The 15,607-nt window shown below is 42.3% G+C and overlaps 1 protein-coding gene across 2 annotated transcripts in view; it reads left to right on the top strand.

Annotated features, from left to right (window-relative positions):
• MACROD1 (mono-ADP ribosylhydrolase 1) overlaps positions 1–15,607 on the top strand; it is a 2,692,027-nt gene that overhangs the window by 2,016,011 nt on the left and 660,409 nt on the right. For both annotated transcript variants that reach the window (XM_085626020.1, XM_085626021.1), the window contains exon 5: positions 15,163–15,279. In XM_085626020.1, the coding sequence (XP_085482146.1) occupies positions 15,163–15,279 (117 nt within the window). The remainder of the gene's footprint in view (positions 1–15,162; positions 15,280–15,607) is intronic.

Below are 15,607 nucleotides of genomic sequence, written 5' to 3'. Positions count from 1 at the left end.
TGTGAGTTTTTAAAGGGGAGGCTAGGAGCATAAAAGCATACCTCGCGTTACACAGCCATCACGCAGTTTGTGTTTAGGAGACACAAAGCCAAGGCAATCACAGCAAGTCCGTCCCGATCAAACAAGAGCCAACATACAGCACACCTGCTGCCTGCGTGCCGATTAAACCGAAATAAGAGCTGCGCAGCCAAACTCTTCCACAGCCCACGCCCCCAGCTTCCATTATTCAACCAGGAGACCTAAAAGTACCGCGATGGCAATGGGTGCTCCAGTTGTTGCCACCCACTACTCTCTCTTGAGAAAGGCCAGCCCTGCCCCTTACCATTCATTTAAATAGCGCGCTGCTAAAATCGCCTAGGTCACAGTGTAAGCGCCCTAATGAAAACTAACCATTTTCAGCTTTTTCTTGCCACTCCCTTCATGCTGACATCACTCTTCTAGATTGTGCATCGAGGGCGAGCAATAGTCCTCGCCCCGGCCAACACATGCGCAGGAGGTCTCTGACGTGACCTCATCCCTTCCTAAAAAAAAAACGGAATTTGTATTCACACGAAGCAGTGAGCACTTCATTTGAATCAAATGTGGTCCAACAACTCTGTGGTATCAAACAGTGTTGTCAAAGCAGACAGTGCAGTTTCCCGGACAGGCATCAGAGATTGACCACAAATGAACTGACAGCTGGAAGAAGTTGGTGGCCATGGAGAATCCAGCTTGTGTGCCACTGAAATTAGAGGCAAGGAGAGGGCCTTGTGCAGGGGTGCTGGAAGCGTGGGTGCAAGGTGTGGTGCTGCAGGAAACCAAAAATAACCCTGCAGGAATTCAGAAGAAGACTGAGCAATAAAGAGGCGTTTACATGTTGTTTTTATGGAGTCCCGTTGGCTGTGAGTTCAAAGACAGAGGTCAAGTGTCAGGACATGTCTTCTGACTTATTTAACATGGAGATTGGTGTTTACTTTTCTTTCCCTGATTGGAAAATCAAGGAATTTAGTAATATGAACCAAATGGCAATCTTGCTGGGATACAGGAAGTGTTAAGTGTATTCTAATGCACAACACATTGTAAATACTAGTTAATTAATTTTACAAATATTTCAAATTATACCAGCAGCAAGGAAGGTACAAATGAGGCTCATTTTGTTTTGTAATTCTGTCACCTCATGGAGCTTTAAATAGGATCAATACACTTTATTTGTGTGAATCACAAATGACAAATAAGCACAGCAGTCCGAGTTCTAGATATTATCGTTTGTGTGCCATTTACGTTTGGTAGTAAAGCTAGTTGGCTGATACAAATTTAGTGGCCCTTTAAAGAGGCAATTTAAAGGGAAAGATTATCTCTGTAAATGGCATTGCACTACCACTCAATGCTTCAGCCATATATTTGGGACAATGTGCTGCAAAATTTGCCACCAGACACACACACTGCTCCCCATCCATTTACCTGCTGAATGGGCATCCAAGCCTTATTCCAGTGTGGTGGCTATATATATTGGAAGATACCTTACCTCAATGGTGTTACATGGTAGTGCAAGATTTGAGTGAAGTTATTGGCCATTTTAAGAGTGACTGTGAGTTGACATGGACCACAGTGTTTTCAGGTTATGCCCGGAAGGCCTCGGCTGTCAATTTCTGAACATTTATTGTAATGAAATGTTGTGCTTCAAACCATGTCCAGGGTAGGCCTGTGAATGCTTTATTTGGTGTATCCTGGCAATGCGCTGGCTGGGTGGCTTACTTTCTGTGAAGCGCAGGCAAGAAGCACATCAACTAAAAGTTATCTGCTGCATGCATTCAAGTAAAACAATTGACTAGTGGGTACAATGTATGTGTACAGCTGTGCATGGACTTGAAAGGAACAATCAGTTTCTTTACAGGCTTTTCCACGTATTACTGTTGCAAAGTCCTCACACATTAAAGGATCTTATTGTATAACAAGGGCTCCCGGTTTCATGGTATTTATTTTTTTAACATTTCCGTCTGTTTTTATCTATATTTACTTTTTGGCCACCTTATCAGTATTTATCCATATTTATTTTGTGAGTTGTGAATAAGTGGATTCAACATTGGTACATTTCCATTTTTATTTAATTGATAAACATGCTTTCATACGAAGATGCCTGTCACGTTTTAGCAAATTCAGCAGCCAAATGTAGCAAAACACCATATGCACAGGTAAATATTACTACAAATACATTTTAACATATGTCTGCATTTAAAGATATTTTAACCTATTTTTTACTCCCTATGCTATCTAACTGCTCATCTGTTGTCTTGGAATTCACAACAGAAAGCCTGGAAAGTAATTTATTAGAAGAATAATTTCCAGTATTTTTCTGCTTCTAAAAATAAATACAGGCACATTGTTTTATGTCCGTGTTTATCTGGAAAAATCAGTAAAAACTGAAAACTGGGAGCCTTAATCATAACAAGATGTTTTTGCACTGTGGAGTAACTCACCTCATGTCTGGATTCGTTTGTTTCATCACAGTTTCCATAGATTGAAAATCCTACATGTTTTCCAGTTTAGAGAGCTACATATGCAATTCGAGCAGTATGCACAATTGTAATCCCTCTTAACATTTCTTGGATCGTCATTGGCAACACCTCAATAATGTGAACGTTTCTGTAGATCCATCAGTAATTGTCTGGTGGTAAAAAAGGTACATAATTTCCACTGGATAGGAGCTTTTGAATTCTGTTTCACTGTCTTGGTTCAGAAGGGAAGAAGGTTTAAGCTCTGTGAGTCAATGAAAAATCAAGAGCTGGATGCGTATAAGTAAGACATGGTGAAGCTGCATGGTCAAACTAAAACTGAACCTATTGTGCTGTTACACTACTATTGTGTGAATGCGAGATTCCGTCATGCCCCTAAACCAGTTGAGGCCTGCGTTGTCCCACTGTGAACTCTTGCCACAAACTGTCTTTAGGGATTTGTTAATTATATGATTAGGGATCAGATCATCATGCACTGCTATACGAAAGAAGTTTAGAAGCTCTTGTTGTCATGGAAGAATTCTACATGCGAGAAGATGGCAGCCATTGCCAAGAGCTAAGAGTAACTAGTCTGTTGTGGCATCCAACGTATTAGACCAAGGCCGTGTCGCAGAAGCAGGATTCTCAGTAAATGTTAATGCCAGGGAAACTACAAAGAATTATTATTAGAGAAATGTAAAGGAAAGGGCTATTGGGGATGAACAGGGATGGAAATGTCCTAGATAGGATTTTAATTTGCATGAAAATAATTATAAGTCAGGTCTTGACTGTTGAAAAGAGTGCAAGCAAAGGAAAGATACAGAAGAGAATATGGACACTTTAGTTCTTTTATGAATAAAGGGCTGGTGTAGCGTTTCCCAAACTGAGGGTCGCCTGTGGATTTTTGGTGAGTCAGCAAAGTCAGAGCAAACAATAAAGATGCCTTTAAATTCTGTGTTGAACATGTCACATTTGCTGTGATTCAAAGACAAAGGTTAAATATCACATTTTAACATGGGATTGGTGTTTATTTTTCTTTCTCTGACTGCAAAGTGAGAGGAGAAATGAAAGTGAATAATGTGACAATGTAGGATGTTGTTTTTTCCAATACAAAACAAAATGTAAATACTTGTAAATGAAAGTGTGCTTCCAGCAGTTAGGAAAGCACAAATTAAGCACCTTGTTTTGTAATCTGAAGCCTGCTAGAAACTGAGATTTTAATTGGATCAAAACAAATTAAGGAACTTACTTGGTGATTCACAAAAGATAAAATATTCACAGAAACACTATTTCCACACATTATCATTTGTCTGCTTTATAGTTTTATCAGTAAAACTGTATGTCAGAGCAAATTTAGTGGGTGCATAAATGGAAAATATGCTGTCTGTAAATGACACCGAGTTACCACACAATGCTTTATTTACATTCAAATATCGCCCAGCCTCATGTACATTAAAGGTGGGTGGGTTGTGAAAGTTTGTTGTTCTAAAAAATGGGTTGTGGTTCTAAAACGTTTGGGAACCACTCGTCTAGAGGAAACATATGTGTGATGTATCAATTCAAAATTGCAATGTGATTTGCAGAGGCAGATACTCCACCCATATTATATGTTAGTACATCTTCAGTGATGACTGGTGTGACATTAAATTGAATGAAAATGACAGAAATTGGGTGCTTAGGCTTGATTATTACTTTGGGGAATCTCTTGATATAAGGGGAGGACAGTTAAAGGCAAAACCTATGCAGTTGATGAAGGCCATCAATGAGCAACAGAGCTCATTTAAGATATGGCTAGGTCTGAGTGCCATCCCTCATCATGTCTACCAAAGAAGATTAGTCACAACAGGTTATCTTGAGGAAGCACCATGCAGTATTTATTTGTACCTTAGACAAACTTAGAGTGCTCAAACATGATATTAGGGTGAAACATCAAAACCAAAGTTATATTCTACTATCTTGAGGCAGCAGGTCACTAAACTCTTGAAAATGTGTGGTTTAGAACCCGGGAATAATCTACATTTGACACTAATTGGCTGCTGCACTGTCAATACAATATCAATTTTAATGTTATTCTTATATTTAGAGTGCTACAGTGCTTAATTTGAGCCAGCGGTTTCCGGTGCTCAGCACCGGCACTTAATCATCAACACCGGCGCAGTTAAGGACACATCCATTTATAGTAGGCACTGGCAGAATAAGTGATTTGCGCAGAATCACAGGATGTTGAGCCGACGCCGAGACACGAACCTGGTTCCCCAGCGCCGAAGTCGGCAGCTCTGGCCATTACACCACATTCTCCCCCCACTTTCATGGTTAGTAATTGGTTTTGTTTTAGGTGGTACTAACAGGAGAAATGGGCTGGTGCAAGCTGCCTCCTGACGAGAGCCCCAGCACTTATTTGTTTACAAATTAACCATTGGAGCGCTACCTTTGGATCCTAATTCAGAATGGTTGAAAAAGATTGATTCTTTATGTATCAGATTTATATGGGAAGGGAAACACCCTTGCAGAGCTATAACGTTTCTCAGGTTACCAAAATCAAAGGGGGGGGGCTTGGGATTTACATAATTTTAGATGTTATTATTTTACTGCATTTATGCAGCGTATGAGTTTTCTCATAATGACTCATAGATCAGATACTCGAAGCACTGCAAACTCCCCTCAATTTACAAACTTAACTTGGTTAGCATTGCTCAAGGGTTCTTACTAAATTTCCATGAACAGAGCTACCTCAATATCGTTTGTCTGAAGGTGTCCTGCATCGCGATTAAGCTCTGAAAAACTGCATGAAACGTTTGTTAGTCACTGGAAGATGACAGGGATCCTCTATTTCAGCAATTTATTTAGTGACAACACATTTCTTTCTTTTCTTCAACTGCAGTAAAAATATGACATACCCAGGCATTTTTTATTAATATATGCTAATTAGGGATTATATACTAGAAATGTATCAGGAATCTTGCAGTTTGGACAGGTGTCTGCTGCTATCTAATCAACTCATAGCTAACAATTAGAAGATTGGTCATTATTATTGTATAAGATTGGTCATTATTATTGTATATCCTCTGACTATAATATTGATGATTTAGAAATTCAGACTGCAAACTCGAGTATTACATTGAGTAGTAACATAACTAGGACTGAATTCTTAGAAACACTAAAATTAGGGAATACACTTCTGCTATCAGCAAATTTAAAGATGTAACATTTCAAAACAAGTTTTGATTTGTATTATACTCCAGTTAAATTAAGCAGATGGGGTCGTAGACCTAATGGCAAAACCCTGCATTGTTGTTTATCCGGAGCCGAAATAATTCATATGTTTGCTAATTGTCAACGGTTGCAGCCATACTGGGGTGGGATAAGAAGCTTTATGGGTAGAATTTTGGGGGAATCAATTGAAATTACTCTGAAACTTATCCTTCTTGAAATACATACAAATACTACAAATTCCATTACAACTCGCAATACTCTTTTACAACTAGGCATCCACCTATATGTTTGTTTATCAACTGCCTTTATATAATTCTAGAATGTACTCTTCTCAATGAATTTGTTTTTGTAAGATGTTCAACACTTCCAATAAAAAAAGAAAAGAAAAGATTATGTGTGATGATTTTATTGGACCCACTGAGTAGCCATTTTGGTTAAAATCACTTGTAGTATTCCCCAAAAAGACAGGTAATGGTTATTCTTTTTTTGTGACGTCTTGAGGTCACTGAATAGATGGGTATACTGGGGCCATATGTATAAAATCATTGCGATGTTTGCAACTGTTATGTAATTTGTAAATCGCGACTCTCGGGTCCCTGGTGCTTTCCATGCTTGACCTCAAGATGACCTCTGCATTATTTCAGTGGTAAAGGCAGCAGCTGTTCCACGCTCTGTAAGGTGTCACTTCTTTTCAGAGATGACATTCAGGAATATGAAGCCACTGAGTTGGAACCTAATGCTTTTTCTTTAACATGCTTTAGAAATGTTAGAGCTCGAAATCATGACATGGCTTCTAGAAAAATGTGTATTCTGTATAAATACTTAATATGTTTTGATCAAGTCATCAGGGGGAAAGGGACGTTGTCTGTATCTAGTTTAGTTAACACTGTCAACGATGCACAGAGACCTGAGAATTATGAGCAATTGGTGTGCCTTTAAAGAAGAATAAATGGCCGAAGTATTTTGACTTAGTAAAGAATTAATTGATGTCTATAAAGGCTTTACAGAGCTTTCAATCCATGTGAAGTGTGTGACATTGTGGACGGAAGTGCATAAAGACTGGGTTTTGTTTTGTCTCTTTTGACCACTGATGGGCTGAGAAAGATTGTGTGTGTTTCTTACACTTTAAGAATGGTGCAACATAACTATTCTGTAATAGAAAAACGATATATTAGCCTTTGAAATGTTCAAGCAGTTTTTTCTTACTATTATTGAGGACTGACCACAAGCCATTGTTGCAGGTCTTGGATTTTGCAGGAACCACGAAAGGTTCAGCAAAGCTGATGAGGTTGGCATCAAGGATTCATAAATACAACCTTGATTTGGAATAGATTCATGGTGGCAATAATATGTGTGGCGGTTGTGTGTCTACAATGTACCCATGTGCTCCGAAAGAGTTTGTGGAACATTTTGATATTCATGTATGTATTGCAGTACTCATTGACACAGCTTAGAGTGTGGACAGCTGTGTTAAAAAAAAGACTGAAAAGTGAAATGTATGTCACAACAGGATGAGTATATGCTTTGTGGTGTAGCTGGTAAAAATAGGTTAGCAAGAGAAAATGTCAGTTCAAGGATTATTCATGCATTCTAGAAAGACAAGAAGGAGTTGTCAAGTAAACGATTTGTTGTGCCTTTTAGAGGGTTGGTGCAGCAGTTTTAATGTATGGCAAGTTAGTGTATTCAGCTGATGACAAGCAGCGCTAGGGTTTGAATGTAACTAAAAGAAGATTGAGGTTGAAGTTTTGATAACCTGTTATGCATACCGATGTTGATATTCTGGTAAAGAGTTGCAGACAACTGTGCTAAAGTTCACCGAATCCATTTCCAATGGCATTGGGGATTGAGGGGGCCCTGGGAAATGGTAGCAATCGCTTTCATGTAATCCCTTAGTTTGCAAATGTTATATTTTACTTCAACTGATCATTACTCAAATTCGATTGAGGTAAAGTTAGTAGATTGACCAAGCAACACAAATGTTAGTTTATAATTGATTTTTTTTAGCATAGATGGACCTCCTAATTGCTTGTTAGTGATAATCAAGTTCAGTTATTCCTAATGAGTTCACCAGGTTCCAGAATTAATCAGGAATCTAAGGAAGTTGCAGTCTCCAATATTAAACTCAGTTTAAAGGTCTCATGTAGACAATCAATTGTATCATGAACATTTGTGTCTAGTGGGAGGTACGGAGTCAGATAGCTGTAGAAGATGTATATTGCGATCTCACCATAATAGTTCACGTGCGATAACTAGAGAAACACCATTCTTGCTCCTGATGGGATGCAATGCCATGGTGCAGCTGGGTGAAATGGTTGACACACTATGACTGATGCAACAGTTATCAGTAGAATTATGAAGTCTGCCTAAGTCCAGTATAACCCCACTGTTGATCAGTTCAAATGTGTTGAGGATTATTGTGTGAAAATGGCCAAAATGACATGCACTGGCAAAACTGTCTTTCTGAGAAAAGGGAATCCACACGTTTCCTCCATGCCACGTACAAAAGTTTTCTAAGAGCTCTTGCATGTGTGCTTAGTAACAAATGTTGTAATTTGAACTGGTTGTCTGTTGCGTGCGGACAGTAGGATGTGATTCGGAAAAAGGCTTCTTGTGAGGATGTCAGACAGGGACTCAAGAATGTTGGTCGCAGTTGCTATCAACTGTCGGCACTAGATCCGTTTTTCAAGTTGGACACGATAATGTGAATGCTAGGGTTTTAAGTCGGATGAAAAAAATGGGGGCGATCTCTAAAAGGGACATGGCCTACCTAATTAGGGCGTAGCTTAAACATATAAACTAAATTATTGTGATTTCCATAGTGTTCCAACCACCTGGTATTTTGGTGCCTCTGTGAACTTTCAGGTATTGTATCCAGATATATGACACAACATCAGCCATACAGTTACAATCAGCCAGGACTAATGGCTTTGTCAGTCATAGTTAGCTGTTTATGATGACGTGCTATCGCGAGTAATGTGCTACATTAAAACAAATACAAAAAAAATACTGGAAATAGCTAATACTCTTAGGGATTTCAAGATTAAATAAAACATCTGATATATAAACAGGAACTAAACCGCTGACATGGATTATCTTAACGTTTATTACATCCCTTGTTCATAAATTGGTCAATGTTTTTACTAGTGAGGTTATGGACAATTGTTATGGGGCCTGGGAGGGACCCCTTTCAATGTCCATTTTTTTAAAACTATTACTAAGTCTGAGTCCTGGATAGACCCAGCCCACTTAAAGCGCCTTTAGTGAAGGCACGTCGTTTTATTTCAAGTAGGAACGCTTCTCAGATTTAAACTATAACACATAATCACTATCTTCATGCTAAGGTTGGGCAGCCTATTGTGAGAGTTTCATAGTATGGGGGCCAGATGAAGATGCCTGCCGAATTTGCAGAGTGTTTACTGTAACTTGTTAGTTTATTTATCTGTATTGTGGAAATAGTAGTTGAGTTCTATTAAAGGGGGAGGAATTTTGGTTGTTATGATGTCATCTGTATGGCATACTTTGGAATGCTCAAACCAAGTTTTTGTGTCACCTGCATGACATACTTTGGAATTTTCAAACCGTATTTTTGAATCACCTGTATAACATACTTTGGAATACTCAAACCGAGTTTTTGTGTCACCTCCATGACATTCCTTGGAATTCTCAAACCGTGTTTTTGTATCACCTGTATGACATACTTTGGAATTCACAAACCGTGTTTTTGTATCACCTGTATGACATACTTTGGAATGCTCAAACCGTGTTTTTGTATCACCTGTATGACATACTTTGGAATGCTCAAGCATAAGTGGCCACCATATGAAGTTTATCAGCTGTGATCACCTAATTGCATCAGGTACGGTTGCCAGAGTCAATGTAAAAATATGATTTGTCAATGTGGAATGCCTCTACATGGGTAATACATGAAAGGCATATCTACAATGTCCTAGCACCAAGTTAATAAAATTAGTAATAGGTCTCCCCAAGACTGTTTGATTTTTACCACTCAAATACTAGATTTAAATATATGTTGGAAGTTCAACCATTCTTCTCCAAGCATCAGCTTATGACTTCTGACATTGCACACATTTTCATCTAGAATACACACTTTTCAATTTTGGTATACATATATACGTATATACATATACATATGGCATACATATATTCATTCAACCAAGCAAAAGCTTCTAATTTAGCTGGGTGGCACACAAGAGAGCTACTTACTGATAGCTGGAGATCTACTGGTGAGATGTCTGTTGTAGAAGCCTGGAATAAAGGAACTGGGAAATAACCCTTGCACAGGAATGGCATTCTCCAAAGGTAGACGCCAGCATAGCCTGAAAAAGAAATGCCACAGTGTAACTGATAACTCAAATGCTTCCAGATAAGTACTCATAGTGAGTGACCAAGCCATCTAATGAATTCATCTAAAAGGAGACCAAGAAGGTATCCAGAGGGCGGGGATCCTGCAGTTTCAGTGATTCATCAGATGGTTCAATCAATCAATCAATCAATCAAGCAATCAATAATTTGTAAAGCGCACTAATCACCCGTGAGGGTCTCAAGGCGCTGAGGGGGGGGGGGGGGGGGGGGGCAGGTGCAGCTACTGCTCGAACAGCCAGGTTTTGAGGAGTCTCCTGAAGGTCAACAGGTCCTGGGTGTGACGCAGCTGTGTGGGTAGGGTGTTCCATGTCTTGGCGGAGAGGTAGGAGAAGGATCTGCCGCCGGTGGAGGTCCTGTGGATGCATGCGACGGCGGCGAGGGCGAGGTCGGCGGAACGAAACTGGCAGTTCTGGGTGTAGAAGGTGAGACGTTTGTTGAGGTATGCTGGACCAGCGTTGTGGAGTGCTTTGTGAGCGTGTATGAGGAGCTTGAAGGTGATCCTCTTGTTGGTTGGGAGCCAGTGCAGGTCTTTCAGGTGGGCGGTGATGTGGTTGTGGAGGGGTATGTCGATGATGAGGTGTGCGGAGGTGTTCTGTATGCGCTGAAGTCTTTTCTGGAGTTTGGCCGTGGTTCCTGCGTAGAGGGCGTTGCCGTAGTCCAGTCTTCTGATGACGATGTTGGCGAGCGGTGCCATGTAGACGTTGAAAAGGGTGGGGCTGAGGCATGATCCTTGGGGCACGCCACAGATGATCTTGGTGGCTTCAGAATGGAATGGGGGGGAGGCGAACCCTCTGGGTTCTGTCGGTGAGGAAGGAGGAGGTCCAGTCCAGAGCTTTGTTGTGTATTCCTGCGTCGTGTAGGCGTGTGCGTAGGGTGTGGTGGCAGACGGTGTCGAAGGCTGCCATGAGGGCCGCGGTTTCGCCGCTGTCCAGTAGGGTCCTTATGTCATCTGTGGCAGCGATGAGGGCGGTTTCGGTGCTGTGATTGCTGCGGAATCCAGATTGGGACGGGTCTAGGATGTTGTTCTCCTCGAGGAAGTGAGTCAGTTGCTTGTTGATGATCTTTTCGATGACTTTCGCCGGGAACGGAAGCAGGGAGATGGACCTGAAATTCTTGAGGTCCTTTGGGTCCGCTGTGGGTTTTTTGAGTAGGGCGTTGATCTCGGCGTGCTTCCAGCTTTCTGGGAAGGTTGGTATTATTTACTCCATTAAAGAGGCGGTGGTTTGTGGGGGCATTAGAGATCCCCAAAGCTTTACTAGCTGGACCTAGGGTCTCTTGGGTGTCCCGGGGTCCTGTTGATATATAAATCCTGATTCACCTCTCTTGCCTCATTTGGAGAGTCTCCTTAGCCCGTGGCTTGTCTCTGCAGAAGGAACACAGTGACCCCCAACCTTAAAATAGCTCCTGGGCAGCTGGGCCTGTGCAGGTAAGAACGGTAGGGTGGTGGGGCCCGTGGGGTGGGGTGGCATGGGGATTTTGACAGACGACGATGAGTAAACATTAATAAATAAATTATTTATTTGATTTTCCCTCGTCATCATCCGTCAAAGCCCCCCCCCACCATCCCCCCTTCCCCACGGGCCCCACCGCTCTTACCTGCAAGGGCCACGGCTGGCTTATAGGGGAAGCAGAAGTCAGGTGCCCACCATGATATATTTGCTGTGTACATTGTGGCGTCCTCATTATCATAGAGTGGTAATAAAAACTTGGCTCTCCCTTTGTCCTGGGGAGATATATGATGCTTCTAAAAGAGTAAGCAAGTAGGAGAACTGTGAGCTACAAGAGAGAGAGAGAGGCTCATAATGTACCAGGGAGCGCTCATCTCTTTTCTGAGTGAACAAACCTGTCTCACCCGCACTGTAATCGTTTGTAAGAATATTTATGTGTTTTACTAGTCTAGCCCTGTGTTCGCCCTTGTTGCCGTCTGTTTGCATGTTTCTGTCAAAGAAGCCACATGATGGATGAAGACACTGCCAGACAGGGAAATGACTGTGGAACAAAAAACGTGACCCAAGGTGTTTGCCCTCCTTTTATTACCTACTATTTGTGCAAAGCTGTGTAAAGGCTCTAATGTATATCTAACCCACTGAACGAAACACATAACGATTAACCAACCAATCAAAAAATAAAGCACAGCAAAATACACTCAAAAGATGTTCTCTCTCTATTTAAACAAGCAGTGTAAAGGCCAATAGGCCTCACCTTTGTGAGAACTATTGACTGTGCCAATGCCTTTTAGCTATTTTGTACAACAGTGTGGCTGATATTCATCAAGGCTATATGTTAGTGGTGTAGGGTAGAGTAGAGTGGATTAGAGTGGAGTGGATTAGAGTGGAATAAAGTGGAGTGGTGTAGGTAGAGTGTTGTAGAGCAGAATGGAGTGAAGTGGGGTGGAGTGGAATAGAGTAGAGTGGTGTAGAGCAGACTTGGGCAGTGTGGTGTAGAGTGGAGTGGCGTTGAGTGGAGTAGAGTAGAATAGAACAGAGTTAAGTTGCATAGAGCAGAGTGGTGTGGACTGGCGTAGAATGGTGTAGACTAAAGTGGCATAGAGTAGAGTGTCGTAGAGTGCTGCTGAATGGCATTGTGTGAAGTGGAGTGGTGTAGAGTGGAGTGGCTTAGAGTGGGGTGCCATAGAGTGGAGTGCCGTAGAGTGGATTGGCATAGATTGGAGTAGCGTAGAGTAGCATGGGGTAGAGTAGTACAATTGTAGACATAAGTAACCAAGGTGTTGATAGAGGTGTCAGATAGGGAGAAAGCAACATAAAAAAGAAGCCGTGTGCCAGTGTTAAAAGTAGGAAAGCACATTGGATGTTCAGGAAGAATACCGAAAAGCTTATTTAAAAAAACATAATGCGTTGTAAAAAATGAGGAAGAGTAAAGACGGGGGAAGAACTTGGTCCATGCTCCAGGGGGGAGCTAACACAAGAAGGGAAGAGAAGCCTACAGGAGCTAAGCAATCTAAAGATTGCAAATGAAAGTGACAACTAAAACAACCAATGGCATGATGCGGACTGAATAGTGAACAGTATGCCTTGCTTATCAGCGTGTGTGCTGTGTAGGAGAGACTTCCTGCTCTACTGTCCCCACTCTTTCACTACAAGTAAAAGAGGCCAAAGTGCAGGACTGTGAGGTTGGGCCTCCTGCATGAGTATCAAAGGACACATCTATAATATTTCTGGAAGCCTCATGGCATTTTGGGTCACAGCCCCATAAAACAGGGTTCCAAACAGGTTTGAATGTCCAGCTTTTTGGTTTTGTGCTGCTGATGCCAGTATGTGAAGTTATATATATCCTAACACTCCAAATTGTTACTAGTCGCAAGACTTCTTGCACCTATGGTTCACAATCCCTCCACAGTGTAAATTATCTTCAGCTGCCAGGGTCTTTACCCACCGATCACACACTCGATGATGATTTGCAATTTGTCAGGTATGCAGTTATGGAGAAATAGTGGGCCTCATTTATGAGGCCCCTTGCGCCCCCTGAATGTCATTTTTTGTGACGTTCCATGGCACAGAAGCTGGTACATATTTACAGGGCAGCACTAAGCCTCTTTTTTTGACTTAATGCTGCCTTGTTAATATTGTTCCCTTTAATGCAGTTTTCTGCATTAAAGGGGCGTGGATTGGGTGTTGCTTGGGGCATTCCCAGCAACATCCATGGCTTTTTGACACCGCCGCAGACTTGCGAGAAATCACAACTCTAAGGCAGCGCCAAAAACTTGCACCTCCCCAGGGTAGGCATAAGGAAGGCACAACAAGGAGAAATATCTTTTTTTCTCCTCGTTTTTCCTTTTTACTGTGTGTGCTGCATTCTGCAGCTCACATAGAAAGAGGAAAAAGCCTCTTGTGATTGTTTTTGTGGAGGAAGGTTTCCCTTCCTGCACAAAAATAATTTTCCCTGCAACGCAGGCACCCTTGAACCATGGTGCAAGGGTGCCTGCATTGGCGCACAGCAGCCCACTGTGTGCAGGGGAAAAGGACAGGGATGGGTGGTATCTGATAGATACAGCGCATTCCTGCCCTTTTCTTTTGCTGTAGGGCAGCGCAGCAGAAAGGCCTGCGGCGCTGCCCTAGGGCAAAACCTAATAAATGAGGCCCAGTGTCTCCTGTTGCTGGCAGGCCTCACAGAGAGATTGCAGGAAGGTTATTCTTAGAACACATAGTTTCTAAGAAGTTTTCGGAATGTGATCAAACAGGTGATGAAGTGGAGTCCAAGGCAGGTTATTCCAAGCCTTGGAGGTGAATACTGGGAATCTCCAGTCCCAACTACGACATTTCATGATCTGGGGACAAGGAGGAGATTGGCATTGTTTGGGTGCAGAGATCTGGGTTGATACCTGGTGAAAAGAGAGGACTTGTAAGTTGGTGACAGCACAAACATTACTTTATAGCATAAGCAGAGGGCCTTAGATACATATCTTGAATTGCTTCCAGTGAACTTGACTTGCGCTTGACTGCACTCCAGACCACTCCCAGGCCTGTGGACCCGGCACCTTCCTTGGGCCTGTAGGGCGCTAGTCTGTGGTGCTCTTGGGTCTGTGGGAGAGGGATCATTTCAGAGCCTGCAGTCCCTGCTGCTCCGTATACGCCTGCTTCAAGGAGCCCTTCTGTGGCCTTTATGCTTCCACGCTCTTTAAAGCCTCTGCCAAGATATTACTCCTCAGCCTATGATTCCTGTAATGTTATGCCCCAAAACTTCTGCCAGGGCCTGTAAATGGCCTGCGCAGTTTTTCTTGGTCTCTAGGAGGAGTGACAACCCCCATCGACCCAAAAAGTGGACCATATTTGATTCTTGCTATGTAGGGCTCCCTTCTGTTGGCTCATTAGGCAGTCGCCTTATATTGTTAAACTAGCCCAGCCTGTAAATGGCATAGGCTGCAGTATTTGTCGACTCCTATTCAGTGCATCCTTCTTTGGCCTGTATTTGGGAGTTGTGCTGTATTGACTGGACCTCATGATGCAGTCCTGGGGTGTTATTCTTTGCTAACTGAATGCATGGGCCTGCTTTAGCTGCTTAGTTTAGTACAATGACAGTTAAGTCTTTCCTCGTGCCTCATTGGTTAACGCCACCCTGTCTTTTTCACCCTCTCCAGTGGACGGCTGCATCCACCAGGCAGCTGGACCGCTGCTGAAGGAAGAGTGTGGCACCTTGAACGGCTGCGAGATCGGCAAGGCCAAGATCACCTGTGGCTACCTGCTGCCCGCCAAACGTGAGTACCTGCTCTATGTTACCTTTACCTGCAGTGTTGCTTGTCCCTGCAACATCCTATCACAGTGTGCCTACAGACTGTGGCTGATCCCCGGCAGCCAATGAAAAACAGGGGAACTCAGGGCTGAATATGCAGTCTTGCCTCATATTTGGATCCCTAACCCCCGGCCATACTGCCACTCAGGCCTTTAGCGACAGCAGTGGATGCAAATCCAGTGTTATCCAGTGTGAAAATAGTTTCTGTGCTGTTATGCATGGATAGTGAATAATACATATGTCCCTAATGCTTTCTCTAATTTTCCCACTTTGGGTACATACTGAACCTAGTG

The sequence above is a fragment of the Triturus cristatus genome, chromosome 9 (genome assembly GCF_964204655.1).
Source record: "Triturus cristatus chromosome 9, aTriCri1.1, whole genome shotgun sequence".
Taxonomy (NCBI): domain Eukaryota; kingdom Metazoa; phylum Chordata; class Amphibia; order Caudata; family Salamandridae; genus Triturus; species Triturus cristatus.
The sequence above is the reverse complement of the archived record's forward strand: the minus strand, read 5'-3'. Positions and strand labels throughout refer to the sequence as shown.